The following is a 27,316-nucleotide window of genomic DNA, read 5'->3' on the forward strand; positions in this document are numbered from 1 at the left end:
AGAAACTGTCAGGATTAGCCGGAGATCACTAGTCACCGTCATAACCCATCGTACTCATGCTCTCCTCTTCAGAACACGGACTCGCTCTGGAGTCAGTCGTCACCTTTGTCTTGAGCCGCGTAGGGCCACTTGGTCACGTGCAGATCTCCAGCATGCCTAAGCCCATGACCCTCACTACATCTGTTGTTCCACCCACTGGTCTCCATCGTGTCGTAAGTGTGATTCAGCTTTCCCTGCTCGTCTGCCAGCTCTCTTTCATTAGACCTTCCTCTGCATCCGCAAGCCTTTCTCGGCAGTCTGTTCTGCTTCCCCTGCATGCCACTCCATGTGTGCCCCTTGCGTCACCGGTCCCCCTTGCCAGCGCTCAGCTCCTGCCCTTTCTCCAGGTGAGTAGCCGTGCCTCGTCTCCATCTGCCCTGCGTCACGAGCTCCGAGTGCAGAAGCTAAGACATCCTCTTTTCCTCAAACTTGGCTTTTGACACAAACTGTTGCCCCCCTGTTTTTTCTTTGTTTATTTTTCCTGCCCTTTTCCCCCCAGGCCACCTTTTGTTGTGTCCAAGGCCTATTACTGTGCCAGGACCAGGTTTTACCTGCAGGTGTTGGAGCTGCAGCTCCAAGGATGCTTTGTGCACATGCTGTCCCTGCCCAGGAGGCAGAACAGCAGAATGGTGTCTCACCCATGTTGTGATTCACCTCTTTTCCATGAGGGGGGGGGGGGGGGGGGGGGAAGTCTGATAACATTAGAATTTGTAAAACTGTGCTTAAAACAACCACAAACCAGCAGCCAGAGCTTCACTTCACCTTTTGGCAGGGTAAACCTTTCTGCTCTTCTCGGACTGTAGTACGGCCCTGGGAAGGTGAATGAACAGAAAGAAGGGTTGATCAGACTCGTGCTCCCAAGCAGGTGTGCAAGTTGGAGGATTAACTGTGCTCCCCCCTCTTGTTCCTAAGGTGATAGTCTGGGGAAACTATGGACGCATGGAGCGCAAGCACTTCATGGGAGTCGCCAGGGTCCTCCTGGAAGAACTGGATTTGTCAACTTTAGCAATCGGATGGTACAAGCTTTTCCCAACCTCCTCGATGGTAGATCCCACTACAGGCCCGCTCCTGCGTCAGTCCTCACAGCTTTCCCTGGAGAGCACAGTGGGACCCTGCTGTGACAGGTCTTAGTGAGTAAGGAAGGGGGAACTGCTTTTGTTTTTTAAACATGCTGTCAAGGTTTTGTTTGCTGGAACTCTGACCTCAAGCGCAATGCATGTTCAATCAGTTCTTGTGGAGCTGGAAGAGGAGGAAAAACCAGTGACCTTAGACAGAAGACGAGGGGGAGGGCGCTGTGCCCTCTCCGTCCGAGGAGGAGGTGCCGTGGGGCATGAGTCCTAGTTGTCAAATTAGACATACACCTCTTGTTTCACTACTCTCGCTGTCATTCTTGGACCCTTGTTTCAGATCAGTATCAACCCTGGAAAGTTGCAGCATTTGAAAGAATTTGAGGGGAGTAAGGAAGGAATTTTTCTTAACTGTGTGTCTTAGAAATTTCTAATACGGATTCTTTCACGAGAAAGTACCTGAAATTCAGAGGCCAATATCTGACCTAAAAAGAGCAGGAACAGAAAGTTGAAGAGAAGCGTTAGGTTTTTCATCAGGTCTTCCTTCTTGAAAGGAAGAAAAAGAAAGAAACCTGCAGCTCTGTCTTTAGAATCAGTTCCCTATCACTGAGTCATGTTAACTGTAATGCTGTCGTTGCTGTGTTTTCAAACTGTGCCAAATTACCAGCAAGTGTCTTTACTGCATTACTTGTCTAACACTGCTGATGAAGCGTACTTGGTGGGAGAATAAGTAGCGCCTACTTAGACCAGACAGTTTGAATGAAGTTCGAGTTTAGCAGACTAATTAACTGCAATTTTGCTCAGAAAAAAAAAGAAAAAAGTACTAGAAGAGGGAGCTGAACATCAGACTTGCAGCTTGAGATATGTTTTGTACTGTCAGATACAATGTTCTGCAATTTACTGACTCCCTTACTTGTTGCCGTGCATCCTTTAGTCACGATGTCTTCTATCTCCTGCTTTTCTTCCATCTCCTTTGTACTGGTACATATCTGCCGGAGATGCTGCCCTTCCCGTTGTGCTGTGGACTGACCTGAAACAGGACTGTTTTATTCTGCCATGGGAAAGGAGATTGAGGTTTCTGGGGGTGCAGAAGAAAGAAACCTCAGTTTGGCATCTGACAAGAAGGTGCTGGCGAGCACGTAACCTTCCTTACGGAGAGAGAGGTGCGTTAGGCAGTCTCGGTAGTACACAAACGTTGTCCGGCGTCCTGCAAGAGGACACGCAATCCCCAGAGTCTGGAGAGGTAGCGGGTGAGGAATCTGAAGACGCAGTGGTCACAGCATGTATATTTTGTTAATTAAAGTGCAACACTAACTGTAACCAAGTCTTGTAGGTTAAACCAGTAAAGCACATTCTCTGAGCTGCTGAGCTGCAGCAGCTGTTGTCAGCAGAGTCACGTGCTGGAGTAAGTGCACTAGATCGTCAGACAATTAAAATCTTACTATCCAAAATAACAGAGAGTCTCCAAAGATTTTCTGTTGATAGGCCTGTTTTGGCTAAGTTTTGTCTTAGTTCCTAATGAGGGTTTGATGACTGCCGTCTCAGAATAAGCTTTTGGAGATGTTTTACTTTGTGATTTAAAAGTGAAGGTCCCATGTCTTGTTTAGGAATGAGCAGATCCTTGACCTGTCGTAGAGGCATACTGAACATTTATTTCTGCATGTGGACCTCAGCTTTGTTAGAGTAAAAGCATGAGTGTTGAGTGGATGGTAAAAGCAGTTGCTTTTGGTCCTAGCTTGTCTATGGCATTTTAAATTATTTTGAGATAAATTACAGGATAGATGCAAAAATAATAGGCCTTACAATAATCTCTGTAAAAAAAATTATATAAAGGAGAGGGAAGAAGGATAAGGGATGTAGAATGAATAGTTTTTAGAGTCTTCAGTGGCAAAAGCCTCAACATTTCAGATAAATCTCTTAATTTCCTTGATCAAATATGTCTCTGGCCTCTCACTAATTATTTTTTTCTAATCGTATTAGAAAAATTCTATATATTAGCTGAAGAAAGTTTGTTGCATGCTGGTCAAACTGTTGTGGCGCTCTCTTTTAATTTTATTTTTTAAAAAAGCACATTTACTGTGATTCAAGTCAGCATCTTTTCCTCTTGGTATGTAGTGAGTACTAGGCAATATTGTACAATATATGTATGAACTAGAATAGATTAGGTAGATTTAGTGGTTTGTAGCACTGGATCTTTTAATAACTATGTCTTTAAAAGGACCGTGGGGAGCTCCAGGTACATGCCAGACCTGGCAGCTGAGTAACAGGGCTTCTGTCTTAAGTTATGCCGAAAACTTTATATTGGTACCTAGTTTGGACATTATCTACCAGTAATAGCTAGTTAATCATGGTTTTCCTGTGTCAAATAAGATGAAGGCAACATTTTTGCAGTCTTTAATGGGGAGTAGGAAACTATATATGCCAAAAATATTCCCCCGGAAAACTTTGTTTAATGGCTGTCTGTTGAAAAGCTCAGTTCCTGTATGCCTGGCAAACGCAATGTGTTTCTATATCCCACCCCTCCAAGAGCTCTGCAAGCTCAGTGATGATCGGTTTAGTTACAACAGGACTACTTAACACTGAGGACTATCTTCCGTATGTTTTTAATCATGTTAAAAGGTCATTGTCAGGGTAAACAGAAAAGTTACAGTTCTACTTGTGTTATTTTTGTTAACGTCTCGGATTCTGAAATTTGGAGGCAGTTTTAACAGTCTGCTCCGTCCTGTTTTCTTCTACATTTTTTACGTGGTTGATTGTAGTCCAGTCTTTCTCGCTTTTGTTTCTACTCACTTCCAAGTCCTGTTTCTCCCCAGTAAGCGAACGTTGCAACCCCTGGCTGCCACACACAGCAAAGTCACATGAACTGGCAAGTGCAGATGATTTTTGTAAAGCAGCCTCGCAGGAGGCCTGAGCGTGCCCGCGGGGCACACAGCAAGGCCAGGAGAGCTGCACGGTACCCTGCACTCTAAGTTCTTGTTTCACTCGCACCCGTGATGCCTGCACTGACCATTGTGTATTATAGTTAAAAAAGAAGTCTTCTAGTTATCCATCAATTTAAAGACTACCAGTTCAGCATCCGAGGCAAGTCTCAGACTTGGAATAGCTTGTTTTTATAAAGCTTAACCTTCTTTTTTCCCTAAAATTTGACTTGCCAGTTTCTGTTTAAGGTGATGTGATGTGGCAGTTGGGATTGCCAGCGTGGTTGTGTAAAAAGTGGCAGTTTGCTAGAGTGCTGAGAAGCTGAAAACTAATCTTTGGTCCCCTTTACAAGTCTTGACTGAGTTTTTTCCTGTGTCTGAGTCTAGCTGTTAGTTATGTTAAGGAGGGGGAGAGAGAGGAAGAGCAGGAGACTTAATTAAAAATAAAATAAGGCATCATAGTATTTGGTCTGTGAACGATGATGAGGGATGAGACTGAGGAGAGAGAAATACCTGTGCAGCTCAGGGTTGATTCCCTGTTCCTCATGCATGAAATACTACATTATAATAGCAATGGGAGGATTGCTTGCCAAAAAAAAAAATAATGGAGAACTAGTCCCTGAATGTTACCTGCATTACTATTGCCATGGAAAACAAAGAAATCTTGATGCTGAGGGCATCCCTGAGAGCGGAATGATCTTTCCCCAGTGGGAATCCCCTGCACACAAGGAGAGCAGCCCTGCACATGGCTTTGCCCTCCTTGTGCTCTGAGCAAAAAAGCAGCTGTGACCATGGATAGTCCTGGTTTGTTCAGGCAAAAAAATTAATGATTTTTTTCCCCTGGTCTCCTGGTGTTGCTTTCCCTTTGCCCCAACACAGCTGAGATGCCGCAGAGCCAACGCAGGGTCCTCGCTCTGCAGTTCAATCCGTGGGTCCGCATCCTGCAGGCAAAGCCACGTGGGCAGGCTGGAGCATCCCTTCTGTGCTGCGCGTGGGCGTTTGCGTCCATGGGCAGGGTGAGGGCCAGATGACTTTATTGTTTAGTCAAGTACATCCCTACTTCTTGGCCATGGATTGTTTCAAAGGATATTGCAGAATTATTTGCTTTGAATGAAAATATATATTTATTGTTTCTAGCTATCGGATCCTTTATCAATGTACTGTTCTAAATTTGCAGGTCTTCTGGAGTATGAATATCACAAGTTCCTGTAAAGGAGCTATTTTTAAGATGTTGAGGCAGTTAACAGAATCTCAACCTAAGCATGTTTAGTAATGTTTAGACAGCAAGACAACTTTTTTATGAAACTCATTTTAAGTTAGTTTATTACATGCTGTGGTAATATTTTAAAACAGGAAAAATATTTTTCTTTAAAAGACAAAATGATGTATGTTTTTTAACAGATAACATAATTTAGTGTTTTCAAAAATGTTTAATGTTCTTGGTATGAAGTTTACTCATTCTTTTGATTTCTATGTTCCTTGTTATATTTTACCAACTTTTTTCCAAAAGAAAAGAGGCATATGTAAATAAACACCAGAAAAGAGTCCTATAAGAAATTCTGTTCAAACTGGCCATAAAATTATTAGTAAATATTTGTTACCGTTCATTAACTCTCAGCTACTATTCAAGCCTTTGTTGAAAGAGTTGATGTTGTATTTTCAAGATGAGAACTACTTAGCTAGTTTTGTCATAATCCTGTACTCTGTATAAAAATCTTTTTATAAAGAAAGTCTAATAGGCTAACAAGCAATAATTTATTCCATTTGGTGTGCACAGATTGTGACTTGCAGGCTGTAGTACATATTGTTGATACAGTTTATAATTGTCTTCAATCTCAATGATGTCACTTTTGAAAAAGATCCATATTAACTTTGATTGTAAAAAACGAAGACTGGGCTGTTGCCTCGTGAGATACATTCATCCTATAGACTTCTCTGTGAGTATATGTGCCCATTGACATGAAATCTCTTAGGTAAAGAATGAAACAGCTGTAGGTGACTTCATACTACAGAGGTTAAAAAATAGTTTCAATGTAAATTGTGACTGTTTCAATCTCCCTGTTTTTCTTAGGCTATCTAGTATTTGTAACTCAACGCGAATGGTTCCCACTGCCACTGTAGCCCTGATAAAGCAAAAAAGCCTTTGCACTCTGGGGCCACACGAGTTCTGCCTGACAGCTGCCTATTTTCCTTGAGATACCGGGAGCAAGCTAAAGGGAGGGGATTTTTTTCAGAGCAGCAGATTGAGCTGCCCTTCTTCAAAGGCTTTGTGGGTTATTTTATCCATTTCATAGGTGGTATTTGTCCATTGTGTTAGAAAATTCCACCCAAGGCAGAGAGATTGCACCTTCGCAGAGGATCACGGGGGTCTAATGTGTAAAACGGGAACAGGCTGTTCTGTGCCATTCTCCAGAAGTTAGCTAATGCTGGGCTCATCTCAAGATTTTTCCAAAGTGGCAGGATCAGGATACTGGCTTTTGTCAGCTCTACTGTTGATGCAGTGCGTAAAATAAAACAGCTTCGAAACCGTATCCCAGTTCATTGCCTGTGGATTTCTCGCAGCGTTTCCCATAGGAAAAATCTTGGTGTTGTTCTCGAGATTGCCAGTGCACTGGCCTTGCAGGCAGCAGGTCACTGGCCCAGGGATGCCAGGAGCCCCGGTGAACGATGAAATAATTCACCTTTTTTAGTGAAATGCTTTGAGAAGAGAGAGAGACGTGGAAACGTGAAGTGCCGTCAGTAGAGAAGTCCAGGGCATATTGAGACCTGGGGCGAGCATCTCAAATGAAGTTGTAGCTACCAGATTGGAGCCAAACATTTAGAAAAAGGACGATCAGTGAAAGCCTTTTCGTGTTTACCCCAGCGCACGCCTGCCAAGGCGTGGATGTTTGTGGATGTCCATACGTGTGCATCTGAATGTACGCAAGCACGCGGTAACGCTTTGGAAAATAACAGGTTCCCTGAGGGAGGCGAAATCCCTCTGAAGAGGCTGGCTGGTTGTGCAGTCGCTTGTATGAGCCCTTTGCCTGCGCAAGACCCAGCAGCCAAGTCCGTGGGACGCTGGTGGAACCCAGCATGGCAGAGCCCCACAGCTGCACTGCTGCTGCGCCCTGTGTCTATCTGACGGTCTGCCTGGCTTTCCAGCGTGCGTCTGTGAGTGCAGTAATTCTCCGGGGAGTTTGCAAGTGATTGGGTATTTGCAAAATGTGGCTAACAGGTCTTAAACTCACACTGCCAGACTCCTCTCTGCTCAGTGACCAAGCAGCCATGCGTCCGTCCCTGCTCGCAGCCACACAGCCATCCCTAGTCCCAGCCGCTCACCGATGACAGCAGCATCAGACTCATTCCTGGGGAATCTCAAGCTCTTCTCATGGTGTAGACACCCTTCTGCCCTTCCTTCCCTGTGGTAGCTGCTCTCGTCCTGGTGGAGGAGAGGAACTGGGGAGAGTTTCTTGTAGCATTGGTTCTTCGCACTTTAGCAGCTGAAACTGAGAAAGAGCCAGCACCAGCCCTTTACAGAGCACCAGCAAACAGAGGCTGCAGCCTAACGGTGTTCCCGTCGTGACTTCCCAGTAGGAAAATGACAACCAACACTACGTCGTTAGACCCCGCTCTGCCAGGTCAGTAGACAGCCTTTGCATTCACACTGCAGGCTAGGCACCCCGGGTGGGCTTGAGACCCCCGTGCGTGGGAAGGGAAGGGCTTTTTGCCTTGCAGGCAGGTGGTGGGGGCGCAGGCAGCGTGTGGGCAGCAGTGAGCTCTGCTCGCTGAACGGGGATGGGGCAGAAACAACCTGAGGGAGGAATCAAGGCACCCCTTCTGCTGAAGCCATGCCAAGAAGCTTTCCAGGAGCTAGGTCTTTGTAGTTGCTTGGGCACCACAGATTGAGATACCTGCCCACCGGGGCTCCCCATCCCACTAAACACCGGCCTGGAACTTTAAATCCTGCAGCAGTTTTTTGTTTGGGGCTGTTGCTCCCTACCCAGCGCTGCTCACTGGTCTCTGCTTTGGTGATTCCATCTCTTCGACCTGGAGCTGGTTTTGGCTTTGGAGCAAGGAAGAGCGAGGTGTGGAGAGTGAATCCAAGGCACGTTTCCCCAGCCTCACTGCGCTGCCCTTGCCTTCCTCCTGCAAGCTGCTCCCGGCGCCAGGTGGAAAGGGCATCCCGGGGATGCAGTGCCTCAGCCCAGACCCCCTCACACAGCACTGCCATGGCCTGGGACCACCTGGGACCAGCGTCCTGCCCACATTCTGTGACGGGCCTGAATTCAAACCACAGGGGGTCCTTCCTTTCCCATCCTTGGGCTCCACAGGCATGATGTGCCATGGGTGGCCAGGAGAAGGCAGGGACAGGGAGGGAGCTGCCTCTGTGCTGGCCAGGGAGAAGGGCAGCTCCCAGCGAGCTTTCCTCCAGGTTCCCTTTGCTTTCCCCTGCGCCCGCTGCTCCCTACATGGGTTCTCCCTTCCCTCTCGATACGAGGCCTTATTCCACCCCGAGGGGCCTGAGGCTGCCCACAGCATCTCTTTGCACTGAAGGGTCCGTCCCCCGCTGCTCGCGGGGAGCCCCGGCGCGGTGCTGCAGAGCTGGCCTCTGCTCGGGGATGGAGCCAGCACCCCCAGCCCATCCGCGCTCTCGCCTCCCCAGCACCCGTGCCGGCGCTCTGCCTTGTCCCCCCGCTGCCCTGGGGCCTGGCCGTGGTAGGGACATCTGCTTTCATGGGGTTGAACCTTTTTACTTCATTAATTGCTCCACGAAAACCGATAGCTTTGCAGGGGCCCTATACAGTTGCTACATCTCCTGTCGCCTTTCCCTAGGAGTGGAGGCAACTGATCTGCTCTTTTTGGCCTCTGTGATCCTCTCCAAAAATTTTTTGGAGCTTTTTAACATCAGCCGGTGAGATGTAATCTCCGTGGAGCCAGAGGGAACACAGGCAATGGGGCCGGGCAGCCTGCTTGCCGGCACAGCGGGTCGCTTGCGAGGTGCGTGGGCTGCCTTGGGTGGAAGGTGGACACCGTCCCGGCAGCGCCGGTGGGATGCCGGCTGCTTGTCTGTAGTCAGGAGAGGATTCTGCTGTACCTTTTTCCTGTCTGTAGGTTTTATTCAGACAATATGTAATGATTGAGTGATTTACAATTCAGTGTTAAGCTAATGAAGACGTTGATAATAGTGACAATAAAACCTTTTTTTTTTTTTTTTCCTACGATGTGTTGGAGGTCTTTTGTGGAGTGTCTCTGCCCTCTCTGTTGCCACCACCATTATTTTCAACCTAAGATTTCAGCTGGCCCATCCCTCCTCCTTGTGCCGATAGGGAGTGAGAGCAGCTCAGCCCGGTGTGCCCCAGCACCGCCCCAGGCTCCTTCCCAGTGCTCTCCATGGAAGGCCCCTCTCTGAATCAACCCCAGCTCCAAACCTGCATTTCCCTGTGCCCTTTCCAGGTGTAATTTGGTCACAGGCATCTCCAGGCGCAGAGCCAAGCTTGCTCCCAGCTCATACTCTGCTCGCTACCCCAGCTGGAAGCCTTCTGCTCCTGCTTTTTTCTTCCCAAGACCCTTCATGGCCAACACTGGTCATTCAAGGTTGATTCTGAAACCCTGGAGGTGAAGATGCTGCTGGCAGAACAAACTACCCCTGGGCCAGGCTGCTGGGAGTACCCAGAGCCAGCGTGGGTGCTGGGGGAGCCTGGGGATCCTCGGGGAAGGAGACCTGTGGATTTTACTGGGTGCGCAGCTACTGCCTGGTCCTGGGTGGCCTCAAGCTGCAGGCACTCGGGTGGGGAGCGTCTGGGGGCTCTGTTGTGGCTGCTGCTGCGGGGGTCTGTGGGAGGAGGTGGTGAGAAGAGGCAGCATTCCCCAGGGAGCCACCACCAGCCCTTTTCCCATGGGAATTATGCGGGATTGCAAAGTCCCAGTTCACTGAGAATTTCTCAAAGGTTTTTCTCATGCTTCCAAATCCCTCTGCAGCTCATCAGGGCAGGACCGAGGGGCAGGGCAGCTCCCCACGCAGCCACCTACCTGCCCCAGCTACAGCCCTGGGGAAGCAGCAGTGGAGGAAGGAGGAGAAATGATGTTTTCTCCAGCAGTGTGTCTTGGAGGTAGGGGCAGCCCAGCTCAACCTGGCACCTGGGGATGAATGGCATCGCTCATCCTCAGACCATCACCAGCTTCCAAAAGCAGGATGGGGCTCAAGTAGTCACTAAGCAACTCAGCTGCCTGGCAGCTCCGGCTGCGCAGAAGCAGCAATAAACCCGAGCCGGTGCCCTGCTTTCTGCACCAGCTCCGTCCTTTGCCCCAGCCAGGCTCCATGGTGCAAGCATCATGCCACCTGCCTTTGCATCATTGCATAGTGGGCAATGCGGCACCGTCACGGAGTCACGGAGCACTGGCAGCACCACACTGTCTCCAGAGGGAGAGTGCCAGGCTGGCTCAGCCTCCGGACTGTGGTTGTTCTGCTTCCAGCTGTAGAAGAGGTGGGTTTCACCCAGGCGGTGCCACGCAGACTCTGACTTGTGCAGGAATAGAAGAGCTGCTTCATTCCACAAGGGTGGATGGAGGGTGAGATTTGCCGGCTCCATCCTGGCCACTCAGAGGGTGTCCCAGGCTCAACATGGAAAGGGTGAGAGATCTGCATCTGCTGCACAGCTCCGACGGCCAGGGCCCCACAGCACAGCCGAGCCTTGGGCTGACAGTCTTGGTGAGGATGGGAGCAGATGGGACAGGGCAACAGAGGTGCTGAGCTGGTGGGATCAGCATGAGATAACACCCCTGAGGAGCTGAGAAGCAAATGAAAGCTTCATTTTTAAGCCCATTTTATATGCTCACAGCTTGCTTTCTCCCCCCGCCCCTCCTCCCCCTTTCTATTTAAACCAAGGCTTACACAGCTGGTCCAGCTTTGGGGCCACTGGTGCAAAGCAATGCAGCTGCTGAGCCCGGGGGGTGGGGGGAGCTGCAGCCAGGGCATTCTGGTGGTGGGAGGCTTTCTGCCCCGCTGCCTGTGAGATGCCACATGCCCGAAGGGCCCTGGGGAACATCCAAGCAGAGATGTCACAAACCAGCCCCTCGTGCCAGCCCAGCAGCACCTGCACCATCCTCCCTGCCTGCGTGCCCCAGCTCCTGCTCCCTGCCAGGACATGGGATGAGGGGACAAGCTGAGGCTGGGAAGGGCTGAGCACCTTGCAGGAGAGTTCTGCTGCCCAGGGCCAGGAAGGATGGATCTACTGTGGCCATGTCGCACCCCAAGAGTGGGTGTAAAGTCCTACCTCTGCCACCAGTGGGGTGGAGAACCTGGCAGGCAGCAGGCAGCCCTGCCAGAGAGCATCCCCCAAATAAAGGCACCAGGCGAGGGACCCCCCTCATCTCCCCAGGCAGCATGGCAGCCCCCAGCAGACCTGCCCTGCCAGCTGGCCCCAGCAGCCAGAGCTCCTGCCCATCCCTGTACTTGCCTGCTTGGGCATCTCCTGTCTCAAAGCCCAAATCCCTGCCATTGTAGAGACTGGAACAAAAAAGTCCCAGTCTTAACAAGCCTGCCCAGATTTGGGGTGACATCAAAGCGCAAAGCTGCTTCCAGGGAAGTCCAAGCACCACAAAAGGCTGGAAATTTGAAGGTCACTGGCCAGGGCGGGTGGAGGAGCCCAGGGCATCCCCGTGACACTATCCCATGATGGGCAACGAGACCCAGCTGCTTCCCAGCTCGAGGACAGCCACTCTGCCTCCCTCCGATGCCCAAACATCCCAGCAAACATCCACAGGGATAATATCCCTGGATACAAACACTGCCCACACCCCCTGGGAGGGGAGCCAGCCCTGGTGTACCCCTGCAGCCAGGCTGGGCTGGGGGCTCGGACACATCCCTCTGCTCCCCCTCGTGAAAAATAACCAATCACCAGCAGCTGGATTCACTTTTTATTAAACTGCCCAGAACAAAAGGAGGAGAAAGCAAAGCCTGCCCAGAGGCCATCCCGGCGCTGGCACTCATGCCTTCCCCACCAGGAAAAGGGGATTCTCCTCTGGGACAAACCCCCTCAGAGGGTATTTCAGCTTGACCTAAGAGTTAAAAGGTCCCTTTATTGGGAGGGACGGGGGGTGGGGGGGTGGTGAAACAGAGCTCCTACCGCTGTCAGAGCCTGGTCCAGCTTCCTTGCGGATGAGGCAGGATGGGCATCGGCTGCATCGGGAGCGCCAGCTGGAAACAGCCCTGCAGGCAGGGCTGCGGGTACCACCCCACACCCAGAGGGCTCCTCCTGCCCCTGATGGCCCCAGCAGCACTGAGCACAGCCCCAGGGAGGCGGCGAGGGCCAGGCACCTTGCTGGGCTGCCAGCTGGAGGACAGGCCGTGAAGGGAAGGGTGATTTTAGCCGATGCCCTCATCCGAGCCAAGCCCTTCGCAGTGGCTCTGTTTGGCTCGGGGAGGCTCTCCCTGGGGCCGTGCCCTTAGCACAGTCTGGGCTTGTCACGAGGAAGGTCTCTGGCTGGGCTGGAGTCCAGCTTCCCCTGGCAATGGGACACAGCACCCAGCATCCCAGCAGCCAGCTCAGCCTGGAGGACCTACCAGCAGCCAGGTGAGGTGTGCTGGTGGGTAAGCAGGTGAATGGACGGACCTCCAGCTTCCAAGAGTACTGACCAGCCATGAGGCTGAGCTGAGACCTGGCAGGCTGGTGACGGGAGGTACAGTGCCACAGAGCTGTCCCTGCGTGCCAGGCAGCAGGGGTCCCCTCCCTCCTGCCCACCCACCAGCTGCAAACTGCTGCGTGGCACCCACTGACCTGCCCCCCATGCCAAGGAACAACGTACAGGTCCCCAACCCTGCAGGGCTCGCCGACATGGGCTGTGCTTTTGATACGCTCCCAGCAAGTGCAATCCAGCCCTTGCAGCAAGAGGCATGTGCTGGCAGCAGCCATAGCTGAGGGTGGCCAGGGCGGGAGGGCAGCAATGCCCCCGTTTGGGGAGCAGGGAGGTGGGAAAGCAAACCTACAGCTTGCTGGCCTTCTCGTCACGAGACCTCTTGCCAGACCAAAACACTCGAACCTACTTGGGAGGGAAAAAAAAAAAAAAACCAACAAAGAAAAACTAACAATGTCATTCAGTGCCTGCAAAAAAGGATTGATTATTTCTCAACAGGCTTTAAAGGCTCCTGCTGGACCCTGCGTGGGGCTGGCTGCCAGCTGAAAGGGGAGAGGAACAGAAGAAATGAGAGCAGTAAGAAGGACCTGACATCTCTGTTCTTAATTTATGATCATAGTAAGACTTGAGCACCGAGTACAGCTCGGCACGTGCTCCTAGATGGATTTCCTCCGCAGCTGGGGGTGTTGCCGGCAGCGAGGGCTGCTGGATGATAAAGTGCTCCCAGGGGAAGAGCCCGTCTGACCCCGCGTGCTCAGGGAGACCTCGTCGATTTTGTAGGAAATGGAGTTGTAATACACAGGGTTGGTGTGGCAGCTCAGGGTCTCGGGGTGGGAGGGCACTGGGCTGCTGCACAGCTGAGGTCTGTAGCACAGGCACGTGCAGAAGGAGGGGACCGCAGCCGCTGAGTTGGCCGACTGGCGCCGCTGCCTCTCCGCGTCCTCCTGGATCAGTGGGATGAGGTTCATCTGGCTCGTCCTGTCCTCCACGGGGAGAAAAATGGCATTGCTGCTCCGGCTGTCCTCTTTCGGCTTGAGGTGGATGTTGTTCCGGGCTCTCCTCAGTGAGGCTCGCTCTTCAGCATCCCGCCGCTCGTCCTCCGAGTTCATCGTCAGGAACCGCAGCACTACCAGGTTGAGGAAGGCACCGATGACGGTCAGGCCCACCAGGATGTACATGAAGCTGAAAGCCACATACGGGGGCTTCTTTTGCAAAGCCTCGTTCTTCTGCAGAGCCACAAAGTCTCCAAAGCCAATAGTGGTCAAGGTGATGAAGCAGTAGTAGTAGGCATGAAAGAAAGTCCAGCCCTCAAAATAAGAGAAGGCTGCCGCGCCAATGCACAGGGTCCCCATGCAGGATAGAAAGCCGACCAGGACCATGTTCTCCATGGAAACATTGGTCGTCCTCATGCCCAGACACTTCTTGATCTTCTTCAGTAGCAGCCGCACAACAGTGTTCATGCGCTCCCCCAGGCTCTGGAACATGACCAGCGTCAGAGGGATGCCCAGGATGGCGTAGAACATGCAGAAAACTTTGCCAGCATCCGTGCCCGGGGCGGCGTGCCCGTAGCCTGCGAAGGAAAGAGGAAAGGCAGGCGTCAGCCCTCACTGGGGCTTCCAGCAGGGCTGGCCTGGGACCAAGAGGAGCAGAAGAATGGGAGGTAAATGGAAAATGAATTGGTAACAGATCTGCAGGCAGTGCTAAGGGGGCCACGGGATGCCACATCCTTTGGGATGATGGCACGTGGCAGTATCATGTAGGCAGAGCCTGATTTGGCCTCTAAAGAGAGAAGGTACTCTTCTGAGAGCCCCTGAGATTGTATGAGGTCATGGAGGCCAAGAGGAGCCCTAGAGCTCGACAGGGGATCCGCGAGCCTTCTGCAGCTCACAAGCAATTTAGAGGCAATGATGCCATGCCAGCGCCGGGTCTGCAGGGCAGCCCGAATCCCCGCAGCGAGGGAGGACGGAGGCTCCGCAGGATGCTGAGGCCAAGACCCTGCAGGCAGGTATGCACCCAGCCAGGCCCATCCACCACTGCCCTTGCAGGGCCATCGTCACCTCCCCAGCACTCGCCCCCACCCCTACTGTCCCCTGAGCCCTCCAGTACCACGTGCATCTTTGACTCTCAGCTGTGCGACCATCTTCTGCGTGGCCTGTGGGACAGGAGCTACAGGGCCCTGCGCTATAGGGTTGGTCCCCACAGGAGCAGGGGGACTTCTGCAGAGCAACTTCGGATTTATACCAGTGTCACTGAGACTCAGACCTCAGTTCACTGCCAGACTGCTGGTGAGGAGGGGTTGTGCTGTTTTAGATGCAGGGAAGTATTTAAGTCACCACAGCCCTGTCAGCCCTTGTCCCAGGGACAAGGAGCTCAAGAAGGACAAGGTTCTCCTTGAACGCCTTCTGAGATTTAATTTCCCCACCTTGCTCCAAGTTTCAGAGCTGTGACTCAAGGACGCGCACAATTATACCATGAGTCGTAATGAGGTATTCACCGCAGCCTTCCGGACTCCAGTGATGCTGCACGCACCTCACTTAATTATAAAAGCTTAACAGAAATCGGTGGCCTCTGAACCTAAGCGGATGAGTAACTCGGTGCAAGGGAGTCATGCAGCGTGGGGAGTAACGGCATCCAAAGGCATCCAAGCCTTTCTTTTGACTTTCCATAAGAAACTACCAGGGCTGGAAACTTCCTTTCTGAAGGTGCCTGCAGAACAGCACCAGCTCCTTCCCGTGCTGCTGCACGGCCTTTTGCAAACAGCTGATTATATTTTCACTTTTTGCACGCATTTGTGTGACTTTTGTGTGAAGTACGTGGAGAAGGACAAAAACACCCTCTTTATTTCTCAGTCTTGTTCGAAGCTGTGACTTGGCTTCACCTCCACCTCTGATGACTGTGGATTTCCAAGACTCTTAGGGAAGCTGGTAGCACAGAGTGATGGGACAACCAGAGGCTGATGACCATGTTGTCCCTGGCCCCTGAGCACACCTCCTGCCCCAGGACACTCCTGCACTGGGGCAGGGCTGAGAGGCTGAGGACAGCGTTATCCTCGACCACGCTGTGCTCTAAACCGCAAGCAGGCAGGCAGGGACCAGTTTCTGCTGTTCATAAACCAACACAATCAAAAATGATAAACTTAATGCCTGCATGCCACATTTCACAGAATACAGAGCAGACATGAGACTGCAGTGGCAAAAAAACCCCCCAGATAGATCCAAGCTTATAACCGAAGGCAATTATCAGGTCCTAGGCTACAAGATAATACAGTGACAGCAGTGAGGAGGTAAATATAATGATCCAGAAGAGCAGTAAGTGGAAAAACAGTTGTTGTACCCTGAGAGACTGCTGAAAGAGCATTTGACTGATGCTTTCAAAATGACAATGGGAATTAGAAAGAGTAAACACAGCTACATTAACATTAAAACTGAGATTTGGAGCACAGCCCAATATAAAGAGATTTGACATGCCAGTGTTTTGGAAATACGGCACCTGGGCTGAGATGATTTATCGCACAGGGTGTGTGAGAAGTGTAGCAATTGTTTGTCACACTCCACAGACAAATAATGTAAATGAAGCTATAACCTGTCACGCGACGATGGAGGTTTTCACTGAAGCCATCCATCCTACCCTCCTGCTGGGGCCTGACACTAGCTGTGCCCTGAACCCATCGCTGTTTGCTGGCCACGTGTGTTGCCAGCTGCACACACACACACGCCCCCGCCACATCTTGTGGGGGCACACGGAGCCCCCCCAGGGCAGAGCCTGCAGGGTACCTGCCCCTCCACCACCTCTGGTACCCTGGTTGATCCCACCAGCCCTTGTCCTGCGGGATGATGCTTTCAGACACCAGATGTATTTCACACATCCCAAGCCCCTCGGTAAGGCTGAGCCCTGTCCTGTGGATGAGGAGGTGGCTGCCGGCTGTGGAAGGGCAGGATTCGACCTCAGGGTTCCCGTCTACAAAACACGCCTGCTGACCGAAATCGCAGCACAAGCAATGACATGAGCACAGGATCCTGTGCCTGTCTACCCCCAGAGGATGCTCAGGGTGCATGGATTAATAAAAGTGGATTAATTAAACAATGCTCAACTCCCATGTGGCTAATCTCACCTAGAATAAAGGCAATCCTCATTCAATTTAGTTCCTTTCTCGAAGCAGGGCAAAACAAGACGTTAGGCTCTAGTATGGGTAAGTGTGTCTACACGGGGGTTTCAATCCTTCCCTCCAAGCTAATCGCCACCCATCTCTCCGCAGGTTCCCGTGCAGGCAGAGTGAGGTTCGGTGTCTGGTGGCTGCCTTGGCACCCTGAAGTGGTCTCATACAGCCAAACATCTAAGAGTTTTCAGCTGGCAAAGAAGCCAGCCGTTCTCATCCAGCTCTTCAGCCCGGCTGGCTGGCTACAGCACTGCACAGAGGACAGACGCGGCTCCCACCTCTGCCCTCCTACCACCCCTGCCAACTTCTGCAGCTGCCTGCCCCAAAGGTGCCTGCTGCCACCTCCCCGGGACAACCTGCACGTCACATCTCATGGCCCCAGCCACAGCAGCACCCTGGCATCCCCCAGAACTGGGTGGCCCCAGCCTGCCTGCGGGTCATCTCTCGCACCGCTGGGCACCGGGGTCCTGCAGGGTCAGCGCTGGTGTCCCAGGGGAGAGGTGTCCCAGCCTTGCAGGGGTGAGACCTGGCGCTCCTGTGCAGGCATTCCCCGCGGGCTGGGCTGGGGCACCCAGCGGTGCTGGGGTGTGGGAGGCGGTGGAGGTGCAGAGGTGTGGGGATGGAGGGAAATAGGGGTGCAGGGCCGAGGGGATGATGGGGTGCAAGGCTGCACGGATGATGGGGTGCAGGGCTGAGGGGATAACGGGGTGCAGGGCTGAGGGGATGATGGGGTGCAGGGCTGAGGGGATAATGTGGTGCTGGGCATGGGGATAATGGGGTGCAGGGCTGAGGGATGACGGGGTGCAGGGCTGAGGGGATAATGGGGTGCAGGGCTGAGGCGATAATGGGGTGCAGGGCTGAGGCCATGATAGGGTGCAGGGCATGGGGATGATGAGGTGCAGGGCTGAGGGGATGACGGGGTGCAGGGCATGAGGATAGCGGGGCGCAGGGCACTGGGATAACGGGGCGCTGGGCTGGGGGGAGGGGGAGGTGCGGGGAGGGGCACGGCGGGGCGCACGCCGGGCTGCCGGCACTCACCGATGGTGGTGATGACCGTGATGGCGAAGTAGAAGGAGCCGGCGAACTTCCACTGCCGGCCGGCGCGGTGCGGCTCGGCCTGCAGCACCAGCCGCTCCAGCTCCCGGTAGTCGTCGGCGGAGAAGCGGTACTTCCTCCGCAGCTCCCCGCGCTTCTGCTCCAGCAGCCGCTTGCGGCCGCTCTCCGCCTCCGACTCCAGCGCATCGAAGACGGCGGCGCCCACCAGCAGGTAGGAGAAGATGCAGAGGATGAGCGCGGCCGTGCGCAGGTTCTGCCGCTTCATGGCGAGGGGCGGCCGCGGCGCCTCAGCCCGGGCTCCGCATGGCCCCTCGCCCGCCGCGGGCCCCGCCGCGCCCCCCGTGCGCCCCGCCTGCGCGCCCGCGCACCGCCCCTGCGCGCACCGGCCCCGCGCACCGCCCCCTGCGCGCACCGGCCCCTGCGCGCACCGGGCTGCGCGCTCCCGGCCGGAGGAGCCCCCCGGGCCCTCGCCGCCCCCTGCCCGGGACAGGGACCCTGGCAGGGCACGGAACCACGGGCGGCCGGGGCACCGGGGGGCTCTTCCCCTGCCCGCCGGGGTACCGGGGGGCTCCGCCCTCGCCAGCCGGGGCACCGGGGGGCTCTGCCCCTGCCCACCAGGGTACCGGGGAGCTCTGCCCCTGCCCACCGGGGTACCGGGGAGCTCTGCCCCTGCCCGCCGGGGTACTGGAGGGCTCTGTCCTTGCCCGCCGGGGCAGCAGGGCACGGGGTGCTGGCCCGCTGTGCCCAGCACAAAAGTTTTAAGAGAGCAGAAAAGAATGAGACCAGCAGGTTGAGTGTTTGTGCTGGTTTCTCTGGCACGTTTGGCAGATGCTGCAGGCACAGGGGGCCATGGGACCCCCCAGTGTGGGGGCAGTGAGTGGGACCCCCTGCGCTGGGGCACCTGGCAGCCCAGGCCAGCGCTAGCATGCAGGGGGATGGCGGTGGGAGGAGGCAGAGCCCACAAAGTGAAGACCCTTTTTCTCATTACTGGTTTCCTGAGCTTTTATGTAACCCTTAAATTTCACTTTTAAAAATAGCAAGATACTTCTCTGAGTTGTACATTGCAGGAAATAGCATCTCCTTCAAGAAACAAACTCCTTCTTTTGACTGGGAATAAAACATACAAGGGAAACAAACCTACAAGCAGACTTGCATCCTTCTTCATCCACCTCACCTCTCTCTGGAGAGGACAAGGTGCTTAGGGCTTTAATCGCAGCAAAGGAGGTTGGAATTGGACATAAGAAAAACTTTTTAACCATAAAGACAGTGAAACACTGGAACAGATTGCTTGGGGAGATTGTGGCAGCCCTGCCACTGGGGGAGTTTAAAAATAAGATAAGCAGATGTCTGGATGTCTGCAGAAAGTGCTCTGGGTACAGCTGATGCTCGCCTGGAGCAGGGGATGACTCGACGCCCTCCTGGACCCCCCCCCTCCAGCCCCAACCTCTGCATTTCCATGGCCAGCACCAGGGACACGGTGCCCTTTCCCGCTGTAATCGTGAACTCTTTTTCACCCTGGACACTTGCCACTTCCCTCCTCCTTGCCAAGCCTCTGTGCCAGCCCCATTAGTGAAAGTTGTTATTGAAGAAAAAATACAGGCTCCACATCCATCACCAGCAGCACAAGCTGTCGGTGGATTGCTGTTCGACATCGTAGTGCTTGCAGCCTCCTAAATCAGGCGGCAAAGGCCTCTGCTGGAGGAATGTGTCTGGTTTGTGTTCTCTGTGGTGTCGTTTGCAGCCCTGCTAATGGGGCCTGGGGTCCTATCAAACCTCCAGACCCAGGGCAATGTGAAGGCTGCGTGCTAGAGAAGGTACGCTTCACCTGCTGGTAATTTTTTCCACTAGCCAGTGGTGGCATCCCACCTTGAAGACAGGACACAGTGCTGATAACTGAGCTCCTGTTGGTTCCATTACAGAGAAAGGAGATCTTACAGCGACCGCATCACTGGGTGCCTGTCACACATCTTTTAGGAAGGGTTCTGGGGCCTCCAGTGCCTTTCAGGTCAAATTCTGGGGTCTCCAGGTAATATGTGGAGCATTAAGCTGATGCTGTAGCATGTTATCCAAGGCCAGTTGCTCTGTGCAGATGTTGGGCCAACATGCCAGTGCAGGTTCAAGCATGCAAAACCCCAGAAGAAGCTCTCAGCCGCGGGTGAAGAGAGGCACATGCTACTTACACAGTTTCCTTCAGCAGCAGCATCAATCTTAGATGGTTATGGGCTACCTAAATCCTCTGCAGTTTGTTTCCAAACGCGTGTCTGCGATGACAGCCCACAGTGCTTCTGTAGAGGTGGTAGAGCACAACTGTCTCAAAGTGTTACCTACACAGGGGGCCTGTGGATGGGATCTCACCCTCCCTGTGGCTGGGGCCATTTAGGGCAGGGGGGGCCATCTCCACCCCTGCAGTATGAACAGCTCTCAGCGCTTCCTCGGTGTGGTTTCTGCTAGTCCTGTCCTCTTTGGGTCTTGTGGTGGATGACCTTTCCTGGCTTCAAGGTCTTTACCTGACCCCAGAAGAAATCCTCACCTGGCTGTGTCTTGTGGCACGGGTCTTCCCTCGGCATGGCCTCTCCCTGCCACCTTGGGAGCTACAGAGATTCAGGCACATCCTTTCTCTAGAAAAAGGGATGCCATTGATGGAGCAGTGTCGGGCGAGGGTCTCATTCAGCTACGAGCACAATGAAACAGCTGCTGATCGTTTCCACGGGGGCTTGGGATGTCACTGATTTCTCCTTTGGGGGTTTGCTTTGACCTTGTGCAGGTCATAGGCCCCGATGGAATCCGTGCTGCCCAGCGGGAAAATGGCAACAGGATCCATCTCCTAATGAGACCCCCCCAAGTTCACAAATCCGGCACAGACAGAACCAGGACCGTGCAGCAGTAACGCGTGCAGCCCTGTGCTCTGAATGGGGCTGGAGGCTCCGTAATTCAGGTGGTGCTGAGATCAGCCTGATCCGCCGTCTTACTGCTCACACATTGCTTTTTCCTGCATGCAGTGAGCGCAGGGCATGAGCGACACCAAACCCAGTCAGATGGCTGTCGTGCAGGGCAGGCCCTCCTGAGGCACAGGGAAGTTTGATGCTTTCCCACTGGGAAGCTCTGTCCGTCCAACCTTTGTCTCTCTCCCAGCTTTGCTGCGCTTGAGAAAGGTCAGGCTGGAGCCGCAGGACCAGACCAGGCAAGATAATGTACTTTATCATTGATTTCCAGTGAGAAGTTGCATTATGAGATTAAATGTCTCATTTTTATTGCATGGGGAAGCAGAGAGAAGGCAAAAGCTCTGAAAATAAAATAGACACCAAAGTGATATGTTTTTGTTGTAAGGTGTTTGTGATGGGGAACGAACGTATCTTGTTTGTTCAGTTCTTTGGAGGTGAACTTTGAGAAGCTGCTTCCTTGTGAGGTTGCTAAACAAAGTCAAACCTCATCTGTGTTTAAACCAGTGCCTAATTAATGTGTCTAATTGGCCCACATCTACTAATTCCAGGCTGGCAGGGTATTTATTAAAAAGCTTTTCTAGTTTTAATGGATTTAAATAAGCAAAGCTGCTTAGCAGTCTCAGTCGAAAGGCACTAAATAGGGACCAGCAGTGTGGGTCTGGGTCGGTCCCACAGCCCGACATGCATGGGGAGAGGTGGGAGCATCCCGCCAGCTTTGCTCAAGCTGCTTTGGGCACCAGCGCTGCCTCGGTCTGTGCAGGCAGCTCCTGGTCCCCAAGCAAAGGGGTCAGCGTTAGTGGGACATGTGGCACCAGCTGTGTCACACCTGTGGCTGTGCTGCCCACCTGCCCACGGTGGGCAGCCAGGGCCAAGGACGGCATCTGACAGGTGTCAGCCCCCTCCCCAGGTTTCAGCCACAAGGTGCTCCAGCTCTCTGGGAGCTTGGGGACCATACTGGCATGCTCTGCTTTTTTTTTTGTTTTATTTTTAAGGACCAAATAGATATTTTCTTTTGCCTTAGTAAAAGCATCAGCTATTCTGGATTTAATGCCAGTTAATACCGAGATTACAGCCTCACAATGCCACAGGATATTTTTAAAGCAATGGATTAGTTAATTTTGAAAAAAGATTAGATGCTGAGATACGAATAACAACCAGCTGCAGCTGTCCAGAGGAGAGCGGGACCCCAAGCACGGCTCAGCTGTCCCCGGCCAGGCAGCACTGTGAGCCGGCACAGGGAGCGATGTGGACACAGAGTCCCTGACCCGATCCAGACTGGATGTAGCAGCGTTTGCTTCTGTCCCATGACTCCATAAATCTTCCTGTAAAATATCCCCCTGCTAGCTGGAGCTAACTTCTCTTTGTCCCGCTGGCCACGCTCAGGGTTACTGGAGGCCCAGGAACCTCACAGCTTTCTCTCTGCTGTGGGATTTCCCCACTGCCTCCCTCCCTGACTCTTTGTGGCGTGGATGGCTTGCAGGTGCTTTGCTCTGTGTTGTAATCTGGAAGCTCAGCAAGGGAATTAATGAAGGATTAGAGATAAACTGGTTGCAAATGCAGATGGCCTCTGTGTGGTCACCACGGATGTGGCTTGCAGGTTTCAAGCCCCAGGGCAGGTGGGCACAGCTCCACGTATGACTGTCTTCAACCACCTTGCCCAGGACCAGCCACGATAAACCTTGGCTGTGCCTCCTCCTGATACCCCACAGCCTGTTGCTGAGCCTTCCCCAATTACCCTTCCTACCCAAAATGGGTCCTGCAAGGGGTTGCACAGCCCCATCCTCCCCACCCCTGCTCCCCCTGGCAGCCCCATCTGCCAGTGGTTGTACACAAAGCAGACTGGGGCTGGAAATGCTGACAGTGCTCCTGACAGTTTATGGTCACAAACTCTATTTTCAGCATAATAAGTTTTTTATATGCTTGGAAAACTGTCAGTTGAACATCGGCCAGGCACAAAGTACCTGCCATAAAGTGCCTGGACCGCAACCAAACGGGGAAGGTGCTGCTCTGCTTTAGCAAGTTCTTGATCTCAGCAGCTTTAGTGGGTTCATTTATTTGGTTTGAGGATCTTGGCTTTAATAATAAAATAATTATATATGTAATATATTTTATATATATCTCCTATAAAAGATATAAAATAACAATGCCCCTGCTTAATAATTTGTGGAAATATTTGCTGAGAGCCTGTTAAATCAGAGCTGTCAATCAGTCTGGATTGGGGCTCAGGGCTGGAGGCTCCACGGTGCTGCTGCCGCTGCTGGGGTGGGCTGGTCCCTGCGAGGAGCCACTGGACCCCAGTGACGAAGGAGAAAGGCTTTGGGAACGTGTCTGGAGAAGAGTCCCACTCCCTGGGAAGGTAAATCTGCAGATGGGCTGCCACAGCCACGACCAGACTCACCACAGAAACACGGCCACATCAAACCCTCGGCCAAATGGAGAGAGGGGCCTGATCCTGAGCGCGACTCCGCTCCCACCGTGGCAGCATCGCGATGCTATAAATTCCTTTCCTGCATCACAGCCCGCGGGGCTGCCAGTAAGGTCAAGGGTGGAGGGGCAAAGGGTCTGGGAATGAATTGCAAATATGCGAGGCTCTTTCAGAGGGTGCCCCGGTGACAGCTTCGCCCTTGTCCTGCAAGGCAGCCTGTGCCACGGTGGCACTGCACCGCAGGGACAGGAAAGGTCCTGAACTGCTGTAGGGTTCCTATGGGACACCCTTGGGTGAGCGATGGGCTCTGGCATGCTGCGTGGCACATCATGACCCACGTGGCACCTGGTGAGCACCATGGTCCTTGGCGGGAGCCCTGCGGTGGCTTCAGTGCCCAGGGTGTAGCTGGTTCACTGCCCGGGTCCCGTGGCACCCTCCTCCCCCCGGGCAGCGGCAGGGCAGCGGGTCCCACTGCAGGTACCGCAGGCTGGCCGGGGCAGAAGGCAGCTGCTCCAGCTCCGGCAGCGCGTGAGTGCCTGCCTGAATGTGCTTCAGGGAGGAACGGTGGTGGCTTCCATCCCACCAGCGAGCTGAGCCGTGCTCTGGGTGAGATTTGGCCGTGCGGGCAGCCAGGGCGGTGACCTCGTGGCGCGGGAGCTGTGGCAGCCCTGTCTGCTGCCCCGGGGCTTTGCTTCCCAGGCAGACAGTTTACAGCAAATGGCTCCTTTCAGTGCTAAAAATAACCTGGTAGGAAACAAATTGGCTCCAGCACTTCAACTGGGGAAAAGTGCATTTATTAGTAAAAGTCAAGACATCCTTTCCCGTTCTGCCTCTGAAGCTCAGGGAACCGGCACCGCGATGTTGACTGAGCTTCCCAGCCAGGCACCACCTTATTTCAATGCAGCCTTTGATTCCACCAAGATGCATTGTTCTTTCCTTGCTAGTGATGCTCCACAGGCTGGTCCCAGCCGCCAGACTCCACCGGCCAGAAGCGGCTCCGGCTTTGGGGCCACAAGCGATTTCCCAGCTGAGGGAGCTGTGAATCACCCTGTGAAAATGCTCCCAGATGCACCGTGCCTGAGAGCACAGCAGGTTCCCGGTGAGGAATGAATTTAACAAAATGAAAATATTTGTTTTCTCTTGCGGTGCAAGCACCATGTTGGGGACATATTTCTTCTTCCACCTCAAGATTGCAGATTTTACTAAGTCTTGTTTATATGCAGATATTTTCCAGCTGCTTCTCTCCAGGCTTTTCTCTGCAAGGATTAATTGGGGAGATGAGACACATCCTCTCTGAATTGCAAATGCAGAAATATTTCTGTGTGTGCCTGGCCCAGCTGCTTGTCCCCTGGTCCAACCCTGGCCCTTTCTTTCCAGTCACGCTCAGGGGCCGTGCGGTGTCCCTGGGGCAGAGCAAATGGCAGCACAGGAATCACAGCTGTTCTGGGCATCAGGACGCCAGGTCTGCCAGGAATCGGTTACAGGCAATCAAATTAGCACTAGGCTTTTCTGGAGGCAGGCAAACCACCTGAGCTACATGGGAAAATAAGCCAGAGGCTTCTCTGGGTTCCGAAATATTTAGCTAGATTTTAGCTCCCTTGTTTGAGTGTCCCTTCAGGTGGGAGCTGAGGTGCTGAGCTGTGGCAGAAGGCGATGCTCATCTGGGTATCCCTCCAGGGCACCTCCACACAGGGCTGGGTGACAGATGCAGCCATGGCCATTTCTGGGTTCCTGCCTTGGGAACCACATGTGAATGGTCCCCTTTTGTAGGAAGGTTGAGAGCTTTGAGCTGTCCCCCAGCCTGGGATTTGCAGGGGCTGATGCGACTGCAAATCCGTCGCTCCTCCTTGTGCTGTGCCTTTGGGAGGGGATGCTGCGCTGTGCTCCCAGCCTGAGTCTGCTGCTCGGGTTTATCCATGAACCACCCTCTGCTCCTCACCCATGCGGCACTGGAAAGGAAAATAAACCCTCCTCTTGGCTTCCATGCTGCTGGGTCTGCTCCCCCCCACCCCATCTGGGCTAAGCAGAGCTACTGGCAGTAAATCTGGGCATGAGGAGTTATGGCATGGAGACCTGGCACGGAGGGGGAAGAGGCACTGGCCCACCCAGAGGTCAGTTCCTTTACCACCAGCTGTGGCCACAAAATCCAGCCATGGGGAGATGGCTCATGCTCGTCCTTGTGGACAGGTGGGTTAAAACACAGACTTCTCCCTAATATTTCAGCTGACGGGCCCCTCTCCTTTGCTGTGCACCTTGTGCCGTTGGTGTCTCTGCTCCGCAGCTGGCCCTGGGGCAAACCTGCCAGAGCTGTTCCCCACCTCCCCGCCCAGTGCAGTGGGACAGCGGCTGTGGTGATGGGACTGCTGTTCCTGCTTTGTACGCAGAAAGATGCTTTCCCCCAGCAGCCCTGGGGAGGCTGCAGCATCTCCCTCTGGGTATTGCAGACCTGCTGGGGTCTTGCACACCCCCAGGCACCTGGATGAGCTGCATCCCAAGGACTGTCCGTGTCCCTGGCTCCTCTGGGCTCTCAGCACGGCACTGTGTTGCCATCACAGCACCGCACACTTTTACATTATAGGGGGATTTTTGCCTCCATAACCAAATAACACTTCATGCAGTGAGAGTGCCTGGCTTTTGGCATCACCACCACCAAACGTCCCCCTGAGCTCTCCTCAGTGCCAGCAGCTTTGTGTTGCCAGGGTGCCTTCTCACCCTGCAGAGCCTGGACCAGAGGCGCAGCAGTGCTGCAGTGTGGGCTGGGCTGGTAAGAGTTGACGGGGAGCTGCGGTATGTGGTTCTCCCCCACCTCTGCTGAGCAGCACCTCCGCATCCGAGCAAAGGAGGCCAGGATGGAGTTAATCTGTCTCCTGTCTTTGGACCTCCTCGGCAAGCATGGAAGCAGCCTCTCTGAGGAGGAGCTGTGCTGCTACTGAGAAGCCTGGGAGTTTTCTGATGATCCTTAAGGTAAACTTTTTGCCCATCAGCCCAAACAAGCAGAAGAATTTCACAGTGGCTGGGCTGTGCCCTGGCACAAAGGGCTCTTCAGGGAGCTGGATCTGACCCGAGCATCTCCTGGTCGGAGCAGAGCGGAGGTGTGGGGTAAAATTCAAACTATCGTCTCCTCCAAGGTTGCTGAGAAGACAGTGCAGGTCATGGTGTGCAGAGCCAGGGGTTTCTTGCTGCCCTGCTCTCTGTGCTGACCCCTGCCTTGAGCAGCAAGCAGCACTGATGGCAAGGGGTGCGGAGGGCTGGCCACTGGGGGATATTTAGGGGGGTGGTCGGAAAGATGGCACATTTTTATTAAGCCTGGGCTCATCAAGTCCTCCAGGACAAATCCCTGTCTGCAGGGTGCAGCCGCAGTCGCTCTGTAACACACATACAAATGCGTGTCACAGCTGCAAGCTGCGCAGTGCCGCTGCTGCTGAGCTGCAAGTGCATTCCTCAGCTCTCGCTCTCCTCAGGTCCCACGCTACACGGCATCACCTATTTATAACTGCATGCACTGCAGGAATAATATTAGACTGATGGCCTCATGCAGTCACGCTAAATGTTATTCTATTTATGTGATTTGCTCTTCTTCACAAGCTGTTGGTCTCCCAGATGCCAAAACACTCTGCGTAGCACAGACAAAGACTCAGATTTTTCTTTTATTAAAATCTTCACCACTGGCACCCAGTCGCAGGTACATTTACCTTTTTTTCCCAGGTCACCTGGAGTAATTGCATCTACTATTCCCTCCCCAGTCTTACCAATATCCTTGGCAAATAAGATAACCTGTCAGGTCTGTTGTCCCTGTAGCCAAAGGTACTTTAGCAATGAAATTGTTTTACAGAAGAAATAAATGCCTCTCACTGAATGTGAGGATGCTGTGACCTTTCATTAGTGACCTGAGTGACTCATCCCTTTTTGTGTGCTCACTGCAGCCTCCCACCACGCCGTAGAAGATTCACCAAAGTCCTGCTGACTGACACCTGGTGTAATGGGAAGCTGAGACCTGCGGAAGCCTCCTGCTCATGCTGCTTCTCCTCCGGCTTCGCACAGGGTCTTCACACCTCCACCTGGACCAGGGGGCTCTCGCATTATGGAGATGCCCCGTT

The 27,316-nt window shown here is 53.3% G+C and overlaps 2 protein-coding genes across 3 annotated transcripts in view; one reads left to right on the plus strand and one right to left on the minus strand.

Moving 5' to 3' along the window:
- Positions 1-6,555, plus strand: part of RIMS4 (regulating synaptic membrane exocytosis 4) — a 68,714-nt gene extending 62,159 nt beyond the window's left edge. For both annotated transcript variants that reach the window (XM_080405234.1, XM_080405233.1), the window contains exon 6: positions 952-6,555. In XM_080405234.1, coding sequence (XP_080261360.1) covers positions 952-1,170 — 219 coding nt within the window. In that variant the 3' untranslated portion in view covers positions 1,171-6,555. The remainder of the gene's footprint in view (positions 1-951) is intronic.
- A 5,356-nt stretch (positions 6,556-11,911) lies between these two features.
- On the minus strand, positions 11,912-24,146 carry KCNK15 (potassium two pore domain channel subfamily K member 15). The gene is made up of 2 exons (XM_080405228.1): positions 17,835-24,146; positions 11,912-14,210 (listed from the first exon to the last, which is right to left on the minus strand). The coding sequence occupies exons 1-2, from the start codon at positions 18,835-18,837 to the stop codon at positions 13,297-13,299; spliced, it is 1,917 nt and encodes a 638-aa protein (XP_080261354.1). The 5' UTR covers positions 18,838-24,146; the 3' UTR covers positions 11,912-13,296.
- Between the last annotated feature and the right edge of the window lie 3,170 nt (positions 24,147-27,316).

This window comes from Falco punctatus, assembly GCF_963210335.1.
Source record: "Falco punctatus genome assembly, chromosome: 10".
In the NCBI taxonomy this organism is placed as follows: Eukaryota; Metazoa; Chordata; class Aves; order Falconiformes; family Falconidae; genus Falco; species Falco punctatus.